The sequence below is a fragment of the Drosophila suzukii genome, chromosome 2R (genome assembly GCF_043229965.1).
Source record: "Drosophila suzukii chromosome 2R, CBGP_Dsuzu_IsoJpt1.0, whole genome shotgun sequence".
NCBI classification, from domain to species: domain Eukaryota; kingdom Metazoa; phylum Arthropoda; class Insecta; order Diptera; family Drosophilidae; genus Drosophila; species Drosophila suzukii.
The window spans coordinates 4,930,500-4,956,098 of record NC_092081.1 but is presented as its reverse complement, the minus strand read 5'-3'; the positions used below and the strand labels follow the sequence as shown (position 1 = coordinate 4,956,098).

Below are 25,599 nucleotides of genomic sequence, written 5' to 3'. Positions count from 1 at the left end.
TTATCTCGATCTCGTCCTGTTATCATCGCAATTTTCAATAAATATAACAGATTATTCTCGAAATAAGAAGGCAAAATATATGTATTTCCGTTTCGGTTGAGTTTACGTTTATTGATAAATTTGTATGTTTACGGATTACGCTGATAGTTTTGTATATATAAGAGTTTCGGTTTAGGTAGAGTAGTAGATGCTATAGTCAGCGCATTAATTGTCGTTATAGTTGGGATATTCGTGTACATTAACAGCGCTACTAATCGGGTAGGAAACAACTCTGATATCTTTGGAACAAATGCTTCGATTTAGATTTGAATTTGGGTGTCTGTTTCTGATTTCGGACAATACTTGTTAACGTGAATGGTACACATTGATATATCGATTTATATAATATATATATTCCTTGCAATTGGAATTCAAACTTGTAACTATATTGCTTAGACAATCGTAGTTGTTGTGGCTTTTACACACAGATATATTGATCCAGGTGGCGTTGACTGGAACTGGTAAAGTACTCCACACACATTCGCGTCTTAATCCATCTTGCTAAACTAAAAATAAACTAAACGTCCGCCGCCAATCCACGACTCCTCGACTCCTTGGCACCGGCGGACCTGAGACACGTTCTCCTTAGAGGACGGTGCACGACGACTTCTCGCGGAACGGATTCACCTTCTGGCTGGTGAACCCGGTCAGCAGGTAGTCCTCCTGCTCGTGCTCCGTGATGTACTTCATCATCTTGGCGCACGACTCCGAGATCGTCTGGCGGTCGATGGCCGCCTCGCGACGCAGCTGCTCCACCACGACGCGCTGCTGCTGCAGGGATGATGACATTACGTCCATGATGGCTGTCTCGGATAGGCCTATGGTTGAAAAGGTTCTCAGTGTTACGGATACTGGGAAAAGCAATTACAGGATGGTGGGTGTGTGCTTGTGCTTGTGTGGCTTCGCCTTATGGCTGGGCTTAGGCCTATCTTATCGTATGTTCTGGGTATTCTGGGTTGGATGGATCTTAATGGCTGGCTGCAAATAACAAGTTTGGTTATATGTAGTTAAGATATCTGTTCTTTCAAACGCTTTCCCACACGAGTACAACATTGAACAGGCGACAGCGACACAAGGCTAAATTCTATATGTATACGGTGTTTATTCCAGATTCTAGGATAGATTTACATAGTTGGTAAGGGGGTTTAGTTTAGTGTTTAGTACGAGGCGGAAAGTTAGGATAGCTGGTGGTGGTGAGTCACTCCCCGCACATACGTATCTTCTGGGGCACGTGTGAGCCAGTTCAATCGATCGCATTGCTGATTAATTTTCCAGGCTAACTGGAAACCTTGACACGGACAAGTGCAAGGTTATTCACTGCGAAAAGTGGGCGTGGGCGGTGGGCGCTCATAGCCACTTGTCACTGCTGGTGTGGAAACCACGTTATATACAGAAAACACTCGGCAACCGTTTGGAAACACCCATAATTAAATTTTCTTTAGGGGAACAGAGGAGGATAGCACACGCAAACACACGGAGACATATTGCGCAGTGTGGTAGACATAGGGATTAAAAGAGGGAAAGTGAAGTCTTCGACGGATGCACACACAACACACAACTAGATTTGCACAATATTAGTTAATTACCAGCTCCGCTTAATGTATTTTTTATTCTCGAACGCTACGGGCCAAAATCGAGCAAAAGTTGACGAATAAAAAGTGGATACACACCCAAACTAGCGATGGACCTCGCTGCGATAGTTGACCGCGTGAGTGCGCTCGAGTGCCATCGCTAATATCTGCCTGGCTGCAGAAAAACATTCGGTGCGGTGTTTGGCCGACTTTTAACCCCATGCTCTCTGCAAAATGATGGCCAAGGACATCGGATCGGTGGCTCCTTTGCCCACCACCACCCTCATCGACCACGAGTGGTCCGCCGAGGAGGAGCTGCAGCTGTTCCATGCCATGGAGGGCCTGCGCCCGGTCGGGATCAACAAGCACTTCTACATGTCCTGCATCGCCCAGCGGCTGTCCAAGTCCCTGAACCGCGAGATGCCCAGCGAGCTGATCTGGCGCCACCTGGGCACCATGTACAAGCTGAAGGAACTGGACGATCTCGAGTCGCTGCCCTTCCCTAACGAGGAGCGCGAGTTCAGCCTGCCGGAGCAGGATTACGGAACGCTACAGACCAAAAAGGCCGTGGAGGGGAATGCCGGGGAGGAGGCTGCAGAGGCGCCGTTGGCGTCCAATAGTGCCCCAGTCCCAGAGAGCAATGGCAAAGGTAGATTTCTAAATGTCATCACAGTTCTCCTCTTTAATTTTCCTGTTTTTCAGCTCTACCTGCTACCAAAGCGCCAGTGCCGGCGAATCCTGCCAAGGATTCCGACAAGAAGGCCGTCTCCAAGCCTCAAGAGCTGCCCAAACGTCCGGCCAAGCGAACCCGTGGATCCATGTCCAATGAGTCCATCAGTCCCTCGACAACTCCGCCGCCGATGCAAAGCAACAAGCGCCGTCGCATCTAGGTGCTCCCCACTCGAAATGGACGATTGTTATTTTACCCGTTTTAGTTCACTAGCTTTACTGTACTCTAATAAATCATTTATTCTTCGAATTCGTTCTCCTCCTCGTTGGAGCCGCTCTCGCTGTCCTGCGCTACGCCTTCGGTGGCCTGCATGTTGTCCAGGAGCGACTTTAGGAGGCGTCTGTTTAAATGGTCGGTCTGCGTCAGTTCCCGGACAGCCTGGGGCGGAGCATCTGCATCTGCGTCCGCCGGCGCCGTGGTGTTCCCAACTGGAGTCGGTGTCTCGGCCATGGCTTTAATGTGCTCCAAAACAGGCATATTTTGCATTTAATCCGACCGATTCCCCGAGAGGTTTCCGTAAATTCAGTTTTCTCTATGACACACATAGAGCTGTAAAAACATCGATAGTAATATCGATAGTGGCTGGGCTGCGCGATACCTCGATTTTTTTTTTCCACCATCGATGTATCGCGTTTATTTAACATCACTAGTTGCAGAAGCGTGGTTCTTCTTCTTCTTTGAAGCCAAAGCATTTAAACACGCTCCTTATGCTTAACAAAAATCAGTGGCTGCTGGACTAAATTTTTTGTGGTACAAAGTCAATAAGAGCAGTTTTCCAAAGAATGGATCATCTAAACTTGTTATTTTATTTTTTATCAAACGTTTTCTTTGTTTAATTCGTAATCAACAACAATTCCCGAGGAACGGATGATCTCTCTTTTGTTAATCTCATTATATTCATTATAATCTCAAGTAGGTCTTAACATTGTTTAATTTATAATCAACTATATCAATATCATGTAATTCCCGAGGAACGGATGATCTCTCTTTTGTTAATTTTATTATAATCATTATTATCTTAACTGGTTCTTAACTTTAATTTATAATCATGTTTTCGCTTATAATTATAATCAATAAAAATAAACATGTTTATGAAATGTGCTTGGTTTTTCATTAATAGTTTTAATGTACTCGATTTTAGCATCAGAAGGCAAACGATAATGGCTTATAACGACTTTTAAAAGCATACGAGAATTTTTAAGTTTTCTAACTTATGAATAAAAAAAAATATAAGTAATTAATATAATCAAAATCTTTTAAATTTTTAACCTATTTGTTTTTATCTGTTTTTAATAGTTTAATAAATTGTATGGTTTTTGTCGCAGCTGTATTCATACATCGCAATTAAAAATATTGAAAGCAAATAGGCTTAAAATACAAAATAAAAAATTAAATAATGATTGGATTGATACTATCGAAAATATCGATGGTTTTGACTGTCTCTATCGAAAACATCGAGTAGGGGCACTATCGATGTTTTACAGCTCTAGACACACAATGGCTGCTGTTAAGCGACTGTTAACCACAAAATGTTCTGCTTAAATTATAGACCCGTAAACACACTTACAAAGCACACTGTACTGGTACAGTGGGCATTCTATTATATGAGCACCAATAAACTAAAAAACTATAATTCTTATCTTACCCGACGTTATAAAATGGGAATTCCCACTGATAATAGGTTTTTGTAAAAGAATTACACAACTTATACTTTTATATCTCTTATATTACGAAATATACTTCAATTTGCAATAAGAAAAAATGGATATAAAAATGAGTACAACATTTTTTTTAAAAAAGTTTTTATAGTATGGTATAGTGAAAACAATCGTATTTATAGATTAACAACCCGTTACGATAAATTCATATGCGATAATATGTATGTATGACATATGTCTTCAGTATTATAAGACTTTTTATAGAACATTTTTTATTTAAGTAATATATTATTTCTTAGGTTCACATTTCGATACAGTACTGTTTACACCAACACAATATCACTCACCTATCTTTGTGGGATCTTGGCAAATTGGAGGCCAGGAAGTTGCAAGTTGTTCTACCAACCAGTAGACGTCGACTGAATGAAATTTACTCTTCTAGTCGTCCGGGTCCCTAGTGATATGGATCTGCGTCGATAGTACACCCCAGAAACCTATAACTAACACTTTTAATCACCTGTTATCAGTTATAGGAAACCCGGGGTTACCTATAACTGACGGATCCTGGCACCTCTATCATACATTGATCCTGAAAAGAATGGAAACAAAGGTGCTCTTTTCCACACCACCTTGGAGGTAGAGGTGTAGGCGCGTTTTTTTTATAGTCGTATCCCCAAGAGGCCTAATCGACTTTGTAACACATTTACATTTAGAGAAGGTAAAATGTTAGTTTCATTTCAAAAACTAAAATACAATGAGTATTATATGAAATACATATTAAACTATATTAAACTATATAATATACTAATACTTTAATATACTATATAAATCATCCATCCGTTTGCGTGCTCTGGTCTTTCCTAGTTGGTCCAGTTTCATCGTTAACTCCCTTTAATATGTCAACGCCCAGATCCGTGGGTAAAATTCCGCACCTTGGGACTCGAGTTGATTTCTCGTTATTTTAAGGTCCTCCAAAGCTGATTTAAGGCCAATCCTCCACCTCTGGCCTACTGACTCGAGGGTATCGTTTTTCAAATAGCGGGCCTGGAATAGAACTTCTGGCCCTGGCGAGACGTTTAAAAATCTAGAGGTGGCTATCTGAAGATTAAAAATTTCTGTTTTTAAAGTGTCTCTAAAATAAGACAGCGTGGTAGTCTCATTCAAATCAAAAAATTTTTTTAAAACGTCTTTGAAACTATTTTTGAAGAGTGGTTTTGTATACAAGTCTTTTAATAAGACTTCTGTAAATGAAACATTTGTAATTGCTTTTAAATGATTATAATCCCAAAGTCTTGGGACTTGAGAATCTACCCTTTTAGCATTAATTGGATTGTTGTCAGAAATAACCGCCAGCAAGAGATGACTAACATTTTTATCTTTTAAAAAGTTAATAATTAAATTTAACACATTATTAATACGTTCGCCCGTATTTTGAAGGACAACTTCAATAAATACTATTTGAAAGTGAGACCCATCGAAGGTCTGCATGGCGTAGGTGGATGCCCTGTAATTTATTTCAGTCTCTGGAATCTGAGAAAATGGTTGATTCAAATCAAGAGAATAAAATAATATACGAGAAGAACGCTATAGTCGAGTGCCTCGACTATCAGATACCCGTCACTCAGCTAAAGGGACCTAAGGGAGATGGAGATATATATATATATGGTTATAACATATATGTGGGCGGAAGACATTATGGGCGTTATGGGCGCTTCCTTCTGCCTGTTACATACTTTCCGACGAATCCAATATACCCTTTCCTCCGAGTAACGGGTATAACTACACTACTATCTTAAAGCAAATAAAAACTTACCTTCGGTAGCCATAGCTCGTCGACCAGGAGGCTGAAGGGTTTCGTCCAATCCCACCTGGCGTTCAGGCTTCCCAGTAGAGAGACGGATCCTTTGCTAATCTTTTCATTAGCCCAAGATAGTGTAGCCGCCGACACCTCTTCTATCCGGCGCCCATTAGGCAGCTGTAAATGATTAAAAAATTTAACGGCATGTAATACCTGCATTGCATCAATATCTGGAACATCAACATTACCAGATTCTAGGAGCTCGTAAGCTTCATCCAAGTCCATCTCGTCCCGCTTGCAAAATTGTAAGCAAAAATAAAGCCATGCCAGTGTTGGGAAGGATGATAGAAAACTACTGTTTATTTTGCTAAAGTACCTATCGGAAATCGACTTTGAATTTGCAGATTAAGTGAACAATGGCATTTCTATTCTATTCTTCAAAAATAATGAATTCTTTTAAATATTTTTTTTTTTCCATTGACTTTTACGAATCAAGCTAATCAGTTGATGGTGAGTCGCCAATGATAAGCTTGAAAACCCGATACCGATAGAAAATAATAAAACCAGTGTGCAAAACTAATTGGAAATTTGCGAGTTGGAAACAATTTGTTCTATTGTTCTAACAAAGTTATATTTTTCTAATATGGATTTTAAATACCATAACAAAGATGTTGTGCTCGCGATCAAGGGATCGGACGCGCTCTTTCACAACACCTCCATTTTGGACGTTTTGAAGTCTCTGAAGGAATTGTCCGAGCCAGCCGGAGATGCAAATTCTGGCCGTGTCCCCAAGAGACGGAGGGAAGAAGAAGAGGTAGGGCCACATTTGTATACCCTTGCAGAGGGTATTATGATTTCAGTCAGAAGTTTGCACCCCATAAAGTATTTATATTCTTGATCAGCATAATATAACCTCCTACGCCTGGAAATACAATTTTTAATTAGTTCTGGATTTCGATTTAAATTGTATCAAAACCGGAGGACTACATCATATAGCTGTCAAAGAAACGGTCTGAGAATAAATGAAATAATTATTTTTAAAAAATTGTGCTTTGATTTTGATCGTATTTTCTTTAAGTCTGGGATATAGAATATTTTATAGTCTTTTCTTATATATTTAATTTTACATATGTATTTGATTGCATTCCAGCCTAAGACACCCGAAAAAAAAGGACGGAAACTAAGTTTCGACGACGTGGGCTTTGAGCAATCGAACTCATTCGAGGAGCTGGAGGCCAATGGCTCCAGCCAGTCACCACTCCATCCTCACTCATCATTCGAGGAGCTGGAGGCCAGTGGCTCCAGCCAGTCACCACTCCATCCTCACTCATCATTCGAGGAGCTGGAGGCCAGTGGCTCCAGCCAAACAACTCTCCATCCTCACTCACCCTTTGAGGAGCTGGAGGCCAGTGGCTCCAGCAAGTCAACTCTCCATGGCTCACCCGAGACAGAGACCCTCGCCCACTCGTCGCCCTTGCAGCCTCTGAGCCACAGTAAGCTCATTCCTATTACTCCATGAGTATGTACAATCTTCCTTATTTTTCAGTACGAAACACCGAGGACCTAAAGGCAGGCGAGGTCTCATGGCTCCCACAAGCCAAGACATGGAGACTAAACGTGGATGAGATCCGCAAGGTCTACCGGGACAGGCTAGAGAGGGTTCATGACTGCTTGGAGTGCGGCGTCATCCTCCACAGCCACAAAGCCCTAGCCGAGCATGAGAAGTTGGACGACCACGTCCAGGAAAAGGAGCGAATCGAAAATTTTTTTAATTCCAAGGTAAAATCTATGTGTCCAATCTGTGGAGCTAAGGCTCAAAACAAAACGAAGCTGAGGAACCACGTGATCAGCACTTCCGGTGGACCTTTGATTGCAAAAAGTGTCAGAAGTTGTTTTGCTCAATCAGGAGCTACAGGGGCCATCGACATCCGCCAGTTTCAAAGGAAGAAAAATTTGCCTGCGAGTGTATATATTGTATATTATTTGGTTATAACTTTCCATTTCCTTATACAGGCCTTTATAAACCCCCAAGACGCAGAGCCGATCGCGGAGCCGGAGACCGTTGCCGATATAATGGGTCTCATAATGGACGAGTCCTTCCCTGACTTGTTCCAATAAACATATATATATAATATATTCATTATCTACTTTTGTTTTGGATTGCCGACATAATGGGCCTTATCGACAATCTTGCCATTTGGATAAGGGGCTAATTTTGAATTTGATTTAAAAAAAATTATTGCTTTATCTACTTTAAGACCTTTAGGTTTAATAATTTAGCTTTATGTGGGACAGCCTGGGCCGGAGCATCTGCATCTGCGTCCGCTGCCGCCGTGGTGTTCCCAACTGGAGTCGGTGTCTCGGCCATGGCTTTAATGTGCTCCAAAACAGGCATATTTTGCATTTAATCCGACCGATTCCCCGAGTAGAGGTGGAGAAACATCGATGCTAACATCGATGCTAACATCGATGTCATCGATGTTTTCGAAACATCGCTAACATCGATGTTTGGCAGGGAATCATCGATGTTTTTCCATCTCTACTGCGCGGTGCGAAACAAAGTCGTATAAAATGTAAGTACTAAACTAAACTATTTTTTTTAATTTCGGACTTTATTTAAAGTTAAAATAAAGCTTAAATCAAATAGAAACACTCGTGTAATTAATTTTTTTTTTTTTTAACAAAAACATAGAAAACATCGATGTCAGCCAACATTGATGTTTCCCCACCATGGCTTTAATGTGCTCCAAAACATTTTTGGCATATTTTGCATTTAATCCGACTGGTACAGTGGGCATTCTATTATATGAGCACCAATAAACTAAAAAACTATAATTCTTATCTTACCCGACGTTATAAAATGGGAATTCCCACTGATAATAGGTTTTTGTAAAAGAATTACACAACTTATACTTTTATATCTCTTATATTACGAAATATACTTCAATTTGCAATAAGAAAAAATGGATATAAAAATGAGTACAACATTTTTTTTAAAAAAGTTTTTATAGTATGGTATAGTGAAAACTATCGTATTTATAGATTAACAACCCGTTACGATAAATTCATAAGCGATAATATGTATGTATGACATATGTCTTCAGTATTATAAGACTTTTAATAGAACATTTTTTATTTGTAATATATTATTTCTTAGGTTCACATTTCGATACAGTACTGTTTACACCAACACAATATCACTCACCTATCTTTGTGGGATCTTGGCAAATTGGAGGCCAGGAAGTTGCAAGTTGTTCTACCAACCAGTAGACGTCGACTGAATGAAATTTACTCTTCTAGTCGTCCGGGCCCCCTAGTGATATGGATCTGCGTCGATAGTACACCCCAGAAACCTATAACTAACACTTTTAATCACCTGTTATCAGTTATAGGAAACCCGGGGTTACCTATAACTGACGGATCCTGGCACCTCTATCATACATTGATCCTGAAAAGAATGGAAACAAAGGTGCTCTTTTCCACACCACCTTGGAGGTAGAGGTGTAGGCGCGTTTTTTTTATAGTCGTATCCCCAAGAGGCCTAATCGACTTTGTAACACATTTACATTTAGAGAAGGTAAAATGTTAGTTTCATTTCAAAAACTAAAATACAATGAGTATTATATGAAATACATATTAAACTATATAATATACTAATACTTTAATATACTATATAAATCATCCATCCGTTTGCTTGCTCTGGTCTTTCCTAGTTGGTCCAGTTTCATCGTTAACTCCCTTTAATATGTCAACGCCCAGATCCGTGGGTAAAATTCCGCACCTTGGGACTCGAGTTGATTTCTCGTTATTTTAAGGTCCTCCAAAGCTGATTTAAGGCCAATCCTCCACCTCTGGCCTACTGACTCGAGGGTATCGTTTTTCAAATAGCGGGCCTGGAATAGAACTTCTGGCCCTGGCGAGACGTTTAAAAATCTAGAGGTGGCTATCTGAAGATTAAAAATTTCTGTTTTTAAAGTGTCTCTAAAATAAGACAGCGTGGTAGTCTCATTCAAATCAAAAAATTTTTTTAAAACGTCTTTGAAACTATTTTTGAAGAGTGGTTTTGTATACAAGTCTTTTAATAAGACTTCTGTAAATGAAACATTTGTAATTGCTTTTAAATGATTATAATCCCAAAGTCTTGGGACTTGAGAATCTACCCTTTTAGCATTAATTGGATTGTTGTCAGAAATAACCGCCAGCAAGAGATGACTAACATTTTTATCTTTTAAAAAGTTAATAATTAAATTTAACACATTATTAATACGTTCGCCCGTATTTTGAAGGACAACTTCAATAAATACTATTTGAAAGTGAGACCCATCGAAGGTCTGCATGGCGTAGGTGGATGCCCTGTAATTTATTTCAGTCTCTGGAATCTGAGAAAATGGTTGATTCAAATCAAGAGAATAAAATAATATACGAGAAGAACGCTATAGTCGAGTGCCTCGACTATCAGATACCCGTCACTCAGCTAAAGGGACCTAAGGGAGATGGAGATATATATATATATGGTTATAACATATATGTGGGCGGAAGACATTATGGGCGTTATGGGCGCTTCCTTCTGCCTGTTACATACTTTCCGACGAATCCAATATACCCTTTCCTCCGAGTAACGGGTATAACTACACTACTATCTTAAAGCAAATAAAAACTTACCTTCGGTAGCCATAGCTCGTCGACCAGGAGGCTGAAGGGTTTCGTCCAATCCCACCTGGCGTTCAGGCTTCCCAGTAGAGAGACGGATCCTTTGCTAATCTTTTCATTAGCCCAAGATAGTGTAGCCGCCGACACCTCTTCTATCCGGCGCCCATTAGGCAGCTGTAAATGATTAAAAAATTTAACGGCATGTAATACCTGCATTGCATCAATATCTGGAACATCAACATTACCAGATTCTAGGAGCTCGTAAGCTTCATCCAAGTCCATCTCGTCCCGCTTGCAAAATTGTAAGCAAAAATAAAGCCATGCCAGTGTTGGGAAGGATGATAGAAAACTACTGTTTATTTTGCTAAAGTACCTATCGGAAATCGACTTTGAATTTGCAGATTAAGTGAACAATGGCATTTCTATTCTATTCTTCAAAAATAATGAATTCTTTTAAATACTTTGTTTTTTCCATTGACTTTTACGAATCAAGCTAATCAGTTGATGGTGAATCGCCAATGATAAGCTTGAAAACCCGATACCAATAGAAAATAATAAAACCAGTGTGCAAAACTAATTGGAAATTTGCGAGTTGGAAACAATTTGTTCTATTGTTCTAACAAAGTTCTATTTTTCTAATATGGATTTTAAATACCATAACAAAGATGTTGTGCTCGCGATCAAGGGATCGGACGCGCTCTTTCACAACACCTCCATTTTGGACGTTTTGAAGTCTCTGAAGGAATTGTCCGAGCCAGCCGGAGATGCAAATTCTGGCCGTGTCCCCAAGAGACGGAGGGAAGAAGAAGAGGTAGGGCCACATTTGTATACCCTTGCAGAGGGTATTATGATTTCAGTCAGAAGTTTGCACCCCATAAAGTATATATATTCTTGATCAGCATAATATAACCTCCTACGCCTGGAAATACAATTTTTAATTAGTTCTGGATTTCGATTTAAATTGTATCAAAACCGGACGACTGTCAAAGAAACGGTCTGAGAATTAATGAAATAATTATTTTTAAAAAATTGTGCTTTGATTCTGATCGTATTTTCTTTAACTCTGGGATATAGAATATTTTATAGAGTCTTTTCTTATATATTTAATTTTACATATGTATTTGATTGCATTCCAGCCTAAGACACCCGGAAAAAAAGGACGGAAATCTAACTCATTTGAGGAGCTGGAGGCCAGTGGCTCCAGTGAAACTACTTTCCATCTTCACTCTCCCTTCGAGGAGCTGGAGGCCAGTGGCTCCAGCGAAACTACTTTCCATCTTCACTCTCCCTTCGAGGAGCTGGAGGCCAGTGGCTCCACCGAAACAACTCTCCATGGCTCACCCGAGACCCTCGCCCACTCGTCGCCGTTGCAGCCTCTGAGCCACAGTAAGCTCATTCCTATTACTCCATGAGTATGTACAATCTTCCTTATTTTTCAGTACGAAACACCGAGGACCTAAAGGCAGGCGAGGTCTCATGGTTCCCACAAGCCAAGACATGGGAACTAAACGTGGATGAGATCCGCAAGGTCTACCGGGACAAACTAGAGAGGGTGCATGACTGCTTGGAGTGCGGCGTCATGCTCCACAGCCACAAAGCCCTAGTGGAGACTGAGAAGTTGGACGACCACGTCCAGGAAAAGGAGAGGATGGATAAGTTTTTTAATTCGAAGGCAAAATCTTTGTGTCCAATCTGTGGAGCTAAGGCTCAAAACAAAACGAAGCTGAGGAACCACGTGATCAGCACTTCCGGTGGACCTTTGATTGCAAAAAGTGTCCGAAGTTGTTTTGCTCAATCAGGAGCTACAGGGGCCATCGACATCCGCCAGTTTCAAAGGAAGAAAAATTTGCCTGCGAGTGTATATATTGTATATTATTTGGTTATAACTTTCCATTTCCTTATACAGGCCTTTATAAACCCCCAAGACGCAGAGCCGATCGCGGAGCCGGAGACCGTTGCCGATATAATGGGTCTCATAATGGACGAGTCCTTCCCTGACTTGTTCCAATAAACATATATATATAATATATTCATTATCTACTTTTGTTTTGGATTGCCGACATAATGGGCCTTATCGACAATCTTGCCATTTGGATAAGGGGCTAATTTTGAATTTGATTTTAAAAAAATTATTGCTTTATCTACTTTAAGACCTTTAGGTTTAATAATTTAGCTTTATGTGGGACAGCCTGGGCCGGAGCATCTGCATCTGCGTCCGCTGCCGCCGTGGTGTTCCCAACTGGAGTCGGTGTCTCGGCCATGGCTTTAATGTGCTCCAAAACAGGCATATTTTGCATTTAATCCGACCGATTCCCCGAGTAGAGGTGGAGAAACATCGATGCTAACATCGATGCTAACATCGATGTCATCGATGTTTTCGAAACATCGCTAACATCGATGTTTGGCAGGGAATCATCGATGTTTTTCCATCTCTACTGCGCGGTGCGAAACAAAGTCGTATAAAATGTAAGTACTAAACTAAACTATTTTTTTTAATTTCGGACTTTATTTAAAGTTAAAATAAAGCTTAAATCAAATAGAAACACTCGTGTAATTAATTTTTTTTTTTTTTTAACAAAAACATAGAAAACATCGATGTCAGCCAACATTGATGTTTCCCCACCATGGCTTTAATGTGCTCCAAAACATTTTTGGCATATTTTGCATTTAATCCGACTGGTACAGTGGGCATTCTATTATATGAGCACCAATAAACTAAAAAACTATAATTCTTATCTTACCCGACGTTATAAAATGGGAATTCCCACTGATAATAGGTTTTTGTAAAAGAATTACACAACTTATACTTTTATATCTCTTATATTACGAAATATACTTCAATTTGCAATAAGAAAAAATGGATATAAAAATGAGTACAACATTTTTTTTAAAAAAGTTTTTATAGTATGGTATAGTGAAAACTATCGTATTTATAGATTAACAACCCGTTACGATAAATTCATAAGCGATAATATGTATGTATGACATATGTCTTCAGTATTATAAGACTTTTAATAGAACATTTTTTATTTGTAATATATTATTTCTTAGGTTCACATTTCGATACAGTACTGTTTACACCAACACAATATCACTCACCTATCTTTGTGGGATCTTGGCAAATTGGAGGCCAGGAAGTTGCAAGTTGTTCTACCAACCAGTAGACGTCGACTGAATGAAATTTACTCTTCTAGTCGTCCGGGCCCCCTAGTGATATGGATCTGCGTCGATAGTACACCCCAGAAACCTATAACTAACACTTTTAATCACCTGTTATCAGTTATAGGAAACCCGGGGTTACCTATAACTGACGGATCCTGGCACCTCTATCATACATTGATCCTGAAAAGAATGGAAACAAAGGTGCTCTTTTCCACACCACCTTGGAGGTAGAGGTGTAGGCGCGTTTTTTTTATAGTCGTATCCCCAAGAGGCCTAATCGACTTTGTAACACATTTACATTTAGAGAAGGTAAAATGTTAGTTTCATTTCAAAAACTAAAATACAATGAGTATTATATGAAATACATATTAAACTATATAATATACTAATACTTTAATATACTATATAAATCATCCATCCGTTTGCTTGCTCTGGTCTTTCCTAGTTGGTCCAGTTTCATCGTTAACTCCCTTTAATATGTCAACGCCCAGATCCGTGGGTAAAATTCCGCACCTTGGGACTCGAGTTGATTTCTCGTTATTTTAAGGTCCTCCAAAGCTGATTTAAGGCCAATCCTCCACCTCTGGCCTACTGACTCGAGGGTATCGTTTTTCAAATAGCGGGCCTGGAATAGAACTTCTGGCCCTGGCGAGACGTTTAAAAATCTAGAGGTGGCTATCTGAAGATTAAAAATTTCTGTTTTTAAAGTGTCTCTAAAATAAGACAGCGTGGTAGTCTCATTCAAATCAAAAAATTTTTTTAAAACGTCTTTGAAACTATTTTTGAAGAGTGGTTTTGTATACAAGTCTTTTAATAAGACTTCTGTAAATGAAACATTTGTAATTGCTTTTAAATGATTATAATCCCAAAGTCTTGGGACTTGAGAATCTACCCTTTTAGCATTAATTGGATTGTTGTCAGAAATAACCGCCAGCAAGAGATGACTAACATTTTTATCTTTTAAAAAGTTAATAATTAAATTTAACACATTATTAATACGTTCGCCCGTATTTTGAAGGACAACTTCAATAAATACTATTTGAAAGTGAGACCCATCGAAGGTCTGCATGGCGTAGGTGGATGCCCTGTAATTTATTTCAGTCTCTGGAATCTGAGAAAATGGTTGATTCAAATCAAGAGAATAAAATAATATACGAGAAGAACGCTATAGTCGAGTGCCTCGACTATCAGATACCCGTCACTCAGCTAAAGGGACCTAAGGGAGATGGAGATATATATATATATGGTTATAACATATATGTGGGCGGAAGACATTATGGGCGTTATGGGCGCTTCCTTCTGCCTGTTACATACTTTCCGACGAATCCAATATACCCTTTCCTCCGAGTAACGGGTATAACTACACTACTATCTTAAAGCAAATAAAAACTTACCTTCGGTAGCCATAGCTCGTCGACCAGGAGGCTGAAGGGTTTCGTCCAATCCCACCTGGCGTTCAGGCTTCCCAGTAGAGAGACGGATCCTTTGCTAATCTTTTCATTAGCCCAAGATAGTGTAGCCGCCGACACCTCTTCTATCCGGCGCCCATTAGGCAGCTGTAAATGATTAAATTTAACGGCATGTAATACCTGCATTGCATCAATATCTGGAACATCAACATTACCAGATTCTAGGAGCTCGTAAGCTTCATCCAAGTCCATCTCGTCCCGCTTGCAAAATTGTAAGCAAAAATAAAGCCATGCCAGTGTTGGGAAGGATGATAGAAAACTACTGTTTATTTTGCTAAAGTACCTATCGGAAATCGACTTTGAATTTGCAGATTAAGTGAACAATGGCATTTCTATTCTATTCTTCAAAAATAATGAATTCTTTTAAATACTTTGTTTTTTCCATTGACTTTTACGAATCAAGCTAATCAGTTGATGGTGAATCGCCAATGATAAGCTTGAAAACCCGATACCAATAGAAAATAATAAAACCAGTGTGCAAAACTAATTGGAAATTTGCGAGTTGGAAACAATTTGTTCTATTGTTCTAACAAAGTTCTATTTTTCTAATATGGATTTTAAATACCATAACAAAGATGTTGTGCTCGCGATCAAGGGATCGGACGCGCTCTTTCACAACACCTCCATTTTGGACGTTTTGAAGTCTCTGAAGGAATTGTCCGAGCCAGCCGGAGATGCAAATTCTGGCCGTGTCCCCAAGAGACGGAGGGAAGAAGAAGAGGTAGGGCCACATTTGTATACCCTTGCAGAGGGTATTATGATTTCAGTCAGAACTTTGCACCCCATAAAGTATATATATTCTTGATCAGCATAATATAACCTCCTACGCCTGGAAATACAATTTTTAATTAGTTCTGGATTTCGATTTAAATTGTATCAAAACCGGACGACTGTCAAAGAAACGGTCTGAGAATTAATGAAATAATTATTTTTAAAAAATTGTGCTTTGATTCTGATCGTATTTTCTTTAACTCTGGGATATAGAATATTTTATAGAGTCTTTTCTTATATATTTAATTTTACATATGTATTTGATTGCATTCCAGCCTAAGACACCCGGAAAAAAAGGACGGAAATCTAACTCATTTGAGGAGCTGGAGGCCAGTGGCTCCAGTGAAACTACTTTCCATCTTCACTCTCCCTTCGAGGAGCTGGAGGCCAGTGGCTCCAGCGAAACTACTTTCCATCTTCACTCTCCCTTCGAGGAGCTGGAGGCCAGTGGCTCCACCGAAACAACTCTCCATGGCTCACCCGAGACCCTCGCCCACTCGTCGCCGTTGCAGCCTCTGAGCCACAGTAAGCTCATTCCTATTACTCCATGAGTATGTACAATCTTCCTTATTTTTCAGTACGAAACACCGAGGACCTAAAGGCAGGCGAGGTCTCATGGTTCCCACAAGCCAAGACATGGGAACTAAACGTGGATGAGATCCGCAAGGTCTACCGGGACAAACTAGAGAGGGTGCATGACTGCTTGGAGTGCGGCGTCATGCTCCACAGCCACAAAGCCCTAGTGGAGACTGAGAAGTTGGACGACCACGTCCAGGAAAAGGAGAGGATGGATAAGTTTTTTAATTCGAAGGCAAAATCTTTGTGTCCAATCTGTGGAGCTAAGGCTCAAAACAAAACGAAGCTGAGGAACCACGTGATCAGCACTTCCGGTGGACCTTTGATTGCAAAAAGTGTCCGAAGTTGTTTTGCTCAATCAGGAGCTACAGGGGCCATCGACATCCGCCAGTTTCAAAGGAAGAAAAATTTGCCTGCGAGTGTATATATTGTATATTATTTGGTTATAACTTTCCATTTCCTTATACAGGCCTTTATAAACCCCCAAGACGCAGAGCCGATCGCGGAGCCGGAGACCGTTGCCGATATAATGGGTCTCATAATGGACGAGTCCTTCCCTGACTTGTTCCAATAAACATATATATATAATATATTCATTATCTACTTTTGTTTTGGATTGCCGACATAATGGGCCTTATCGACAATCTTGCCATTTGGATAAGGGGCTAATTTTGAATTTGATTTTAAAAAAATTATTGCTTTATCTACTTTAAGACCTTTAGGTTTAATAATTTAGCTTTATGTGGGACAGCCTGGGCCGGAGCATCTGCATCTGCGTCCGCTGCCGCCGTGGTGTTCCCAACTGGAGTCGGTGTCTCGGCCATGGCTTTAATGTGCTCCAAAACAGGCATATTTTGCATTTAATCCGACCGATTCCCCGAGTAGAGGTGGAGAAACATCGATGCTAACATCGATGCTAACATCGATGTCATCGATGTTTTCGAAACATCGCTAACATCGATGTTTGGCAGGGAATCATCGATGTTTTTCCATCTCTACTGCGCGGTGCGAAACAAAGTCGTATAAAATGTAAGTACTAAACTAAACTATTTTTTTTAATTTCGGACTTTATTTAAAGTTAAAATAAAGCTTAAATCAAATAGAAACACTCGTGTAATTAATTTTTTTTTTTTTAAACAAAAACATAGAAAACATCGATGTCAGCCAACATTGATGTTTCCCCACCATGGCTTTAATGTGCTCCAAAACATTTTTGGCATATTTTGCATTTAATCCGACTGGTACAGTGGGCATTCTATTATATGAGCACCAATAAACTAAAAAACTATAATTCTTATCTTACCCGACGTTATAAAATGGGAATTCCCACTGATAATAGGTTTTTGTAAAAGAATTACACAACTTATACTTTTATATCTCTTATATTACGAAATATACTTCAATTTGCAATAAGAAAAAATGGATATAAAAATGAGTACAACATTTTTTTAAAAAAAGTTTTTATAGTATGGTATAGTGAAAACTATCGTATTTATAGATTAACAACCCGTTACGATAAATTCATAAGCGATAATATGTATGTATGACATATGTCTTCAGTATTATAAGACTTTTTATAGAACATTTTTTATTTGTAATATATTATTTCTTAGGTTCACATTTCGATACAGTACTGTTTACACCAACACAATATCACTCACCTATCTTTGTGGGATCTTGGCAAATTGGAGGCCAGGAAGTTGCAAGTTGTTCTACCAACCAGTAGACGTCGACTGAATGAAATTTACTCTTCTAGTCGTCCGGGCCCCCTAGTGATATGGATCTGCGTCGATAGTACACCCCAGAAACCTATAACTAACACTTTTAATCACCTGTTATCAGTTATAGGAAACCCGGGGTTACCTATAACTGACGGATCCTGGCACCTCTATCATACATTGATCCTGAAAAGAATGGAAACAAAGGTGCTCTTTTCCACACCACCTTGGAGGTAGAGGTGTAGGCGCGTTTTTTTTATAGTCGTATCCCCAAGAGGCCTAATCGACTTTGTAACACATTTACATTTAGAGAAGGTAAAATGTTAGTTTCATTTCAAAAACTAAAATACAATGAGTATTATATGAAATACATATTAAACTATATAATATACTAATACTTTAATATACTATATAAATCATCCATCCGTTTGCTTGCTCTGGTCTTTCCTAGTTGGTCCAGTTTCATCGTTAACTCCCTTTAATATGTCAACGCCCAGATCCGTGGGTAAAATTCCGCACCTTGGGACTCGAGTTGATTTCTCGTTATTTTAAGGTCCTCCAAAGCTGATTTAAGGCCAATCCTCCACCTCTGGCCTACTGACTCGAGGGTATCGTTTTTCAAATAGCGGGCCTGGAATAGAACTTCTGGCCCTGGCGAGACGTTTAAAAATCTAGAGGTGGCTATCTGAAGATTAAAAATTTCTGTTTTTAAAGTGTCTCTAAAATAAGACAGCGTGGTAGTCTCATTCAAATCAAAAAATTTTTTTAAAACGTCTTTGAAACTATTTTTGAAGAGTGGTTTTGTATACAAGTCTTTTAATAAGACTTCTGTAAATGAAACATTTGTAATTGCTTTTAAATGATTATAATCCCAAAGTCTTGGGACTTGAGAATCTACCCTTTTAGCATTAATTGGATTGTTGTCAGAAATAACCGCCAGCAAGAGATGACTAACATTTTTATCTTTTAAAAAGTTAATAATTAAATTTAACACATTATTAATACGTTCGCCCGTATTTTGAAGGACAACTTCAATAAATACTATTTGAAAGTGAGACCCATCGAAGGTCTGCATGGCGTAGGTGGATGCCCTGTAATTTATTTCAGTCTCTGGAATCTGAGAAAATGGTTGATTCAAATCAAGAGAATAAAATAATATACGAGAAGAACGCTATAGTCGAGTGCCTCGACTATCAGATACCCGTCACTCAGCTAAAGGGACCTAAGGGAGATGGAGATATATATATATATGGTTATAACATATATGTGGGCGGAAGACATTATGGGCGTTATGGGCGCTTCCTTCTGCCTGTTACATACTTTCCGACGAATCCAATATACCCTTTCCTCCGAGTAACGGGTATAACTACACTACTATCTTAAAGCAAATAAAAACTTACCTTCGGTAGCCATAGCTCGTCGACCAGGAGGCTGAAGGGTTTCGTCCAATCCCACCTGGCGTTCAGGCTTCCCAGTAGAGAGACGGATCCTTTGCTAATCTTTTCATTAGCCCAAGATAGTGTAGCCGCCGACACCTCTTCTATCCGGCGCCCATTAGGCAGCTGTAAATGATTAAAAAATTTAACGGCATGTAATACCTGCATTGCATCAATATCTGGAACATCAACATTACCAGATTCTAGGAGCTCGTAAGCTTCATCCAAGTCCATCTCGTCCCGCTTGCAAAATTGTAAGCAAAAATAAAGCCATGCCAGTGTTGGGAAGGATGATAGAAAACTACTGTTTATTTTGCTAAAGTACCTATCGGAAATCGACTTTGAATTTGCAGATTAAGTGAACAATGGCATTTCTATTCTATTCTTCAAAAATAATGAATTCTTTTAAATACTTTGTTTTTTCCATTGACTTTTACGAATCAAGCTAATCAGTTGATGGTGAATCGCCAATGATAAGCTTGAAAACCCGATACCAATAGAAAATAATAAAACCAGTGTGCAAAACTAATTGGAAATTTGCGAGTTGGAAACAATTTGTTCTATTGTTCTAACAAAGTTCTATTTTTCTAATATGGATTTTAAATACCATAACAAAGATGTTGTGCTCGCGATCAAGGGATCGGACGCGCTCTTTCACAACACCTCCATTTTGGACGTTTTGAAGTCTCTGAAGGAATTGTCCGAGCCAGCCGGAGATGCAAATTCTGGCCGTGTCCCCAAGAGACGGAGGGAAGAAGAAGAGGTAGGGCCACATTTGTATACCCTTGCAGAGGGTATTATGATTTCAGTCAGAAGTTTGCACCCCATAAAGTATTTATATTCTTGATCAGCATAATATAACCTCCTACGCCTGGAAATACAATTTTTAATTAGTTCTGGATTTCGATTTAAATTGTATCAAAACCGGAGGACTACATCATATAGCTGTCAAAGAAACGGTCTGAGAATTAATGAAATAATTATTTTTAAAAAATTGTGCTTTGATTTTGATCGTATTTTCTTTAACTCTGGGATATAGAATATTTTATAGAGTCTTTTCTTATATATTTAATTTTACATATGTATTTGTTTGCATTCCAGCCTAAGACACCCGGAAAAAAAAGGACGGAAATCTAACTCATTCGAGGAGCTGGAGGCCAGTGGCTCCAGCTCAACAACTCTCCATGGCTCACCCGAGACCCTCGCCCACTCGTCGCCGTTGCAGCCTCTGAGCCACAGTAAGCTCATTCCTATTACTCCATGAGTATGTACAATCTTCCTTATTTTTCAGTACGCAACATCGAGGACCTAAGGGCAGGCGAGGTCTCATGGTTCCCACAAGCCAAGACATGGGGTCTAAACGTGGATGAGATACGCATGCTCTACCGGGACAAACTAGAGAGGGTGCATGACTGCTTGGAGTGCGGCGTCATGCTCCACAGCCACAAAGCCCTAGTAGAACACGAGAAGTTGGACGACCACGTCCAGGAAAAGGAGAGGATCGATAAGTTTTTTAATTCGAAGGCAAAATCTTTGTGTCCAATCTGTGGTGCTAAGGCTCAAAACAAAACGAAGCTGAGGAACCACGTCATCAGGCACTTCCATTGGACCTTTGGTTGCAAAGAGTGTACCAAGTTGTTTTGCTCTATCAGGAACTACAGGGACCATCGACATCCGCCAATTACAAACGAAATAAAATATGCCTGCGAGTGTGGCTGCACTTTCGTCGAGCAGCGCAACTTAAGACTGCACAAGTCCAGCTCGATTCATAAGAAAAGAATGGTAAGTGGATATATATATTGTATATTATTTGGTTATAACTTTCCATTTCCTTATACAGGCTTTTATATACCCCCAAGGCGCAGAGCCGATCGCGGAGCCGGAGACCGTTGGCGACTTAATGAGTCTCATAGCGGACGAGTCCTTCCCTGACCTTTTTGAATAAACAGTTATATATATTAATATTCATTATCTACTTTTGTTTTGGATTGCCGACATAATGGGCCTTATCGACAATCTTGCCATTTGGATAAGGGGCTAATTTTGAATTTGATTTTAAAAAAATTATTGCTTTATCTACTTTAAGAACTTTAGGTTTAATAATTTAGCTTTATGTGGGACAGCCTGGGCCGGAGCATCTGCATCTGCGTCCGCTGCCGCCGTGGTGTTCCCAACTGGAGTCGGTGTCTCGGCCATGGCTTTAATGTGCTCCAAAACAGGCATATTTTGCATTTAATCCGACCGATTCCCCGAGTAGAGGTGGAGAAACATCGATGCTAACATCGATGTCATCGATGTTTTCGAAACATCGCTAACATCGATGTTTGGCAGGGAATCATCGATGTTTTTCCATCTCTACTGCGCGGTGCGAAACAAAGTCGTATAAAATGTAAGTAAGTATTTTTTTTAATTTCGGACTTTATTTAAAGTTAAATTAAAGCTTAAATCAAATAGAAACACTCGTGTAATACATTTTTTTTTTTTTTAAACAAAAACATCGAAAACATCGATGTCAGCCAACATTGATGTTTCCCCACCATGGCTTTAATGTGCTCCAAAACATATTTGGCATATTTTGCATTTAATCCGACTGGTACAGTGGGCATTCTATTATATGAGCACCAATAAACTAAAAAACTATAATTCTTATCTTACCCGACGTTATAAAATGGGAATTCCCACTGATAATAGGTTTTTGTAAAAGAGTTACACAACTTATACTTTTATATCTCTTATATTACGAAATATACTTCAATTTGCAATAAGAAAAAATGGATATAAAAATGAGTACAACATTTTTTGTTAAAAAGTTTTTATAGTATGGTATAGTGAAAACTATCGTATTTATAGATTAACAACCCGTTACGATAAATTCATATGCGATAATATGTATGTATGACATATGTCTTCAGTATTATAAGACTTTTTATAGAACATTTTTTATTTAAGTAATATATTATTTCTTAGGTTCACATTTCGATATAGTACTGTTTACACCAACACAATATCACTCACCTATCTTTGTGGGATCCTGACAAATTGGAGGCCAGGAAGTTGCAAGTTGTTCTACCAACCAGTAGACCCACCTGGCGTTCAGGCTTCCCAGTAGAGAGACGGATCCTTTGCTAATCTTTTCATTAGCCCAAGATAGTGTAGCCGCCGACACCTCTTCTATCCGGCGCCCATTAGGCAGCTGTAAATGATTAAAAAATTTAACGGCATGTAATACCTGCATTGCATCAATATCTGGAACATCAACATTACCAGATTCTAGGAGATCGTAGCTTCATCCAAGTCCATGCCAGTGTTGGGAAGGATGATAGAAAACTACTGTTTATTTTGCTAAAGTACCTATCGGAAATCGACTTTGAATTTGCAGATTAAGTGAACAACGGCATTTCTATTCTATTCTTCAAAAATAATGAATTCTTTTAAATACTTTGTTTTTTCCATTGACTTTTGCGAATCAAGCTAATCAGTTGATGGTGAGTCGCCAATGATAAGCTTGAAAACCCGATACCGATAGAAAATAATAAAACCAGTGTGCAAAAATAATTGGAAATTTGCTGGAAACAATTTGTTCTATTATACAGAGTTCTATTTTTCTAACATGGATTTGAAGTACCACAATAAAGATGTTGTGCTAGAGATCAAGGGATCGGACGCGCTCTTTCTCAACACCTCCATTTTGGACGTGTTGAAGTCTCTGAAGGAATTGTCCGAGCCAGCCGGAGATGCAAATTCTGGCCGTGTCCCCAAGAGACGGAGGGAAGAAGAAGAGGTAGGGCCACATTTGTATACCCTTGCAGAGGGTATTATGATTTAAGTCAGAAGTTTGCACCTCATAAAGTATATATATTCTTGATCAGCATAATATAACCTCCTACGCCTGGAAATACAATTTTTAATTAGTTCTGGATTTCGATTTACATTGTATCAAAACCGGACGACTACATCATATAGCTGTCAAAGAAACGGTCTGAGAATTAATAAAATAATTATTTTTAATAAATTGTGCTTTGATTTTGATCGTATTTTCTTTAACTCTGGGATATAGAATATTTTATAGAGTCTTTTCTTATATATTTAATTTTACATATGTATTTGATTGCATTCCAGCCTAAGACACCCGAAAAAAAAGGACGGAAACTAAGTTTCGACGACGTGGGCTTCGAGCAATCGAACTCATTCGAGGAGCTGGAGGCCAGTGGCTCCAGCCAGTCACCACTCCATCCTCACTCATCATTCGAGGAGCTGGAGGCCAGTGGCTCCAGCCAGTCACCACTCCATCCTCACTCATCATTCGAGGAGCTGGAGGCCAGTGGCTCCAGCCAAACTACTTTCCATCTTCACTCTCCCTTCGAGGAGCTGGAGGCCAGTGGCTCCACCGAAACAACTCTCCATGGCTCACCCGAGACCCTCGCCCACTCGTCGCCGTTGCAGCCTCTGAGCCACAGTAAGCTCATTCCTATTACTCCATGAGTATGTACAATCTTCCTTATTTTTCAGTACGAAACACCGAGGACCTAAAGGCAGGCGAGGTCTCATGGTTCCCACAAGCCAAGACATGGAGACTAAACGTGGATGAGATCCGCAAGGTCTACCGGGACAGGCTAGAGAGGGTTCATAACTGCTTGGAGTGCGGCGTCATGCTCCACAGCCACAAAGCCCTAGTGGAGCATGAGAAGTTGGACGACCACGTCCAGGAAAAGGAGAGGATCGATAAGTTTTTTAATTCGAAGGCAAAATTTTTGTGTCCAATCTGTGGAGCTAAGGCTCAAAACAAAACGAAGCTAAGGAACCACGTAATAAGGCACTTCCGGTGGACCTTTGATTGCAAAAAGTGTCCGAAGTTGTTTTGCTCAATCAGGAGCTACAGGGACCATCGACATCCGCCAATTTCAAAGGAAAAAAAATATGCCTGCGAGTGTGGCTGCACTTTCGTCGAGAAGCGCAATTTAAGACTGCACAAGTCCAGCTTGTTTCATAGAAAAAGAATGGTAAGTGGATATATATATTGTATATTATTTGGTTATAACTTTCCATTTCCTTATACAGGCCTTTATAAACCGCCAAGACGCAGAGCCGATCGCGGAGCCGGAGACCGTTGCCGATATAATGGGTCTCATAATGGACGAGTCCTTCCCTGACTTGTTCCAATAAACATATATATATAATATATTCATTATCTACTTTTGTTTTGGATTGCAGACATAATGTGCCTTATCGACAATCTTGCCATTTGGATAGGTGGCTAATTTTGAATTTGATTTTAAAAAAATTATTGCTTTATCTACTTTAAGACCTTTAGGTTTAATAATTTTGCTTTATGTGGGACAGCCTGGGGCGGTGCATCTGCATCTGCGTCCGCTGCCGCCGTGGTGTTCCCAACTGGAGTCGGTGTCTCGGCCATGGCTTTAATGTGCTCCAAAACAGGCATATTTTGCAGTTAATCCGACCGATTCCCCGAGAGATAGAGCTGTAAAAACATCGATAGTAATATCGATAGTATCGATAGTGGCTGGGCTGCGCGATACCTCGATTTTTTTCCACCATCGATGTATCGCGTTTATTTAACATCACTAGTTGCAGAAGCGTGGTTCCAGAAAAAACGAAAAATTTATGAAAAGTGAAAAATGGATTATTATAATCAAAATCTTTTAAATTTTTAACCTATACATTGTATGGTTTTTGTCGCAGCTGTATTCATACCTCGCAATTAAAAAAATTGAAAGCAAATAGGCTTAAAATACAAAATAAAAAATTAAATAATAATTCGATTGATACTATCGAAAATATCGATGGTTTGGATTATCACTATCGAAAACATCGAGTAGGGGCACTATGTTTATGTGGGATACCTTTTTGAATTGAAATATTGAATGACGAAAGTTGAGTAGTATAAGAGTAGTAGAAGAAGTAGTAGGGACAAATCTGGCCACCGAGGGCGTTTTCTACTTTTTGCATTTCATTTTACATTTCAACGTAAATCCCCAAAAAGCGCACGTAAAATTTTCAAGG

The 25,599-nt window shown here is 39.5% G+C and overlaps 8 protein-coding genes across 9 annotated transcripts; 6 read left to right on the top strand and 2 right to left on the bottom strand.

Moving 5' to 3' along the window:
* Positions 1-80: 80 nt before the first annotated feature.
* Positions 81-1,768, bottom strand: Ggamma1 (guanine nucleotide-binding protein subunit gamma-1). Of its 2 annotated transcripts, none has more exons than XM_017085520.4 (2): positions 1,626-1,768; positions 81-857 (listed from the first exon to the last, which is right to left on the bottom strand). In XM_017085520.4, the coding sequence occupies exon 2, from the start codon at positions 835-837 to the stop codon at positions 625-627; it is 213 nt and encodes a 70-aa protein (XP_016941009.1). In that variant the 5' UTR covers positions 838-857; positions 1,626-1,768; the 3' UTR covers positions 81-624. The 2 variants fall into 2 exon arrangements, with proteins under 2 accessions (XP_016941009.1, XP_016941010.1); XM_017085521.4 differs by having other exon boundaries at positions 81-1,017; positions 1,626-1,764.
* A 76-nt stretch (positions 1,769-1,844) lies between these two features.
* Positions 1,845-2,589, top strand: MrgBP (MRG/MORF4L binding protein). Its single transcript, XM_017085518.4, has 2 exons — positions 1,845-2,259; positions 2,313-2,589. Exons 1-2 carry the CDS (start codon positions 1,845-1,847, stop codon positions 2,498-2,500), a joined length of 603 nt encoding a protein of 200 aa, XP_016941007.3. The 3' UTR covers positions 2,501-2,589.
* On the bottom strand, positions 2,555-2,897 carry LOC108006533 (uncharacterized). The gene has a single exon (XM_017070058.4). The coding sequence runs from the start codon at positions 2,824-2,826 to the stop codon at positions 2,578-2,580; it is 249 nt and encodes an 82-aa protein (XP_016925547.3). The 5' UTR covers positions 2,827-2,897; the 3' UTR covers positions 2,555-2,577.
* Positions 2,898-6,439: 3,542 nt separating this feature from the next.
* Positions 6,440-8,009, top strand: LOC118877590 (uncharacterized). Its single transcript, XM_070994618.1, has 3 exons — positions 6,440-6,610; positions 6,947-7,289; positions 7,343-8,009. Exons 1-3 carry the CDS (start codon positions 6,440-6,442, stop codon positions 7,912-7,914), a joined length of 1,086 nt encoding a protein of 361 aa, XP_070850719.1. The 3' UTR covers positions 7,915-8,009.
* Positions 8,010-9,474: 1,465 nt separating this feature from the next.
* On the top strand, positions 9,475-12,558 carry LOC139352554 (uncharacterized). Its single transcript, XM_070995118.1, has 2 exons — positions 9,475-11,832; positions 11,886-12,558. The coding sequence occupies exons 1-2, from the start codon at positions 11,562-11,564 to the stop codon at positions 12,455-12,457; spliced, it is 843 nt and encodes a 280-aa protein (XP_070851219.1). The 5' UTR covers positions 9,475-11,561; the 3' UTR covers positions 12,458-12,558.
* A 2,625-nt stretch (positions 12,559-15,183) lies between these two features.
* LOC139352504 (uncharacterized) lies at positions 15,184-17,098 on the top strand. Its single transcript, XM_070994829.1, has 2 exons — positions 15,184-16,373; positions 16,427-17,098. The coding sequence occupies exons 1-2, from the start codon at positions 16,103-16,105 to the stop codon at positions 16,996-16,998; spliced, it is 843 nt and encodes a 280-aa protein (XP_070850930.1). The 5' UTR covers positions 15,184-16,102; the 3' UTR covers positions 16,999-17,098.
* A 3,196-nt stretch (positions 17,099-20,294) lies between these two features.
* On the top strand, positions 20,295-21,547 carry LOC118877125 (zinc finger protein weckle-like). Its single transcript, XM_070994614.1, has 4 exons — positions 20,295-20,341; positions 20,680-20,816; positions 20,870-21,360; positions 21,419-21,547. Exons 1-4 carry the CDS (start codon positions 20,295-20,297, stop codon positions 21,521-21,523), a joined length of 780 nt encoding a protein of 259 aa, XP_070850715.1. The 3' UTR covers positions 21,524-21,547.
* Positions 21,548-22,890: 1,343 nt separating this feature from the next.
* Positions 22,891-24,763, top strand: LOC118877069 (zinc finger protein 510-like). Its single transcript, XM_065863218.2, has 3 exons — positions 22,891-24,034; positions 24,088-24,578; positions 24,637-24,763. Exons 1-3 carry the CDS (start codon positions 23,677-23,679, stop codon positions 24,739-24,741), a joined length of 954 nt encoding a protein of 317 aa, XP_065719290.2. The 5' UTR covers positions 22,891-23,676; the 3' UTR covers positions 24,742-24,763.
* The last annotated feature ends 836 nt before the right edge of the window (positions 24,764-25,599 follow it).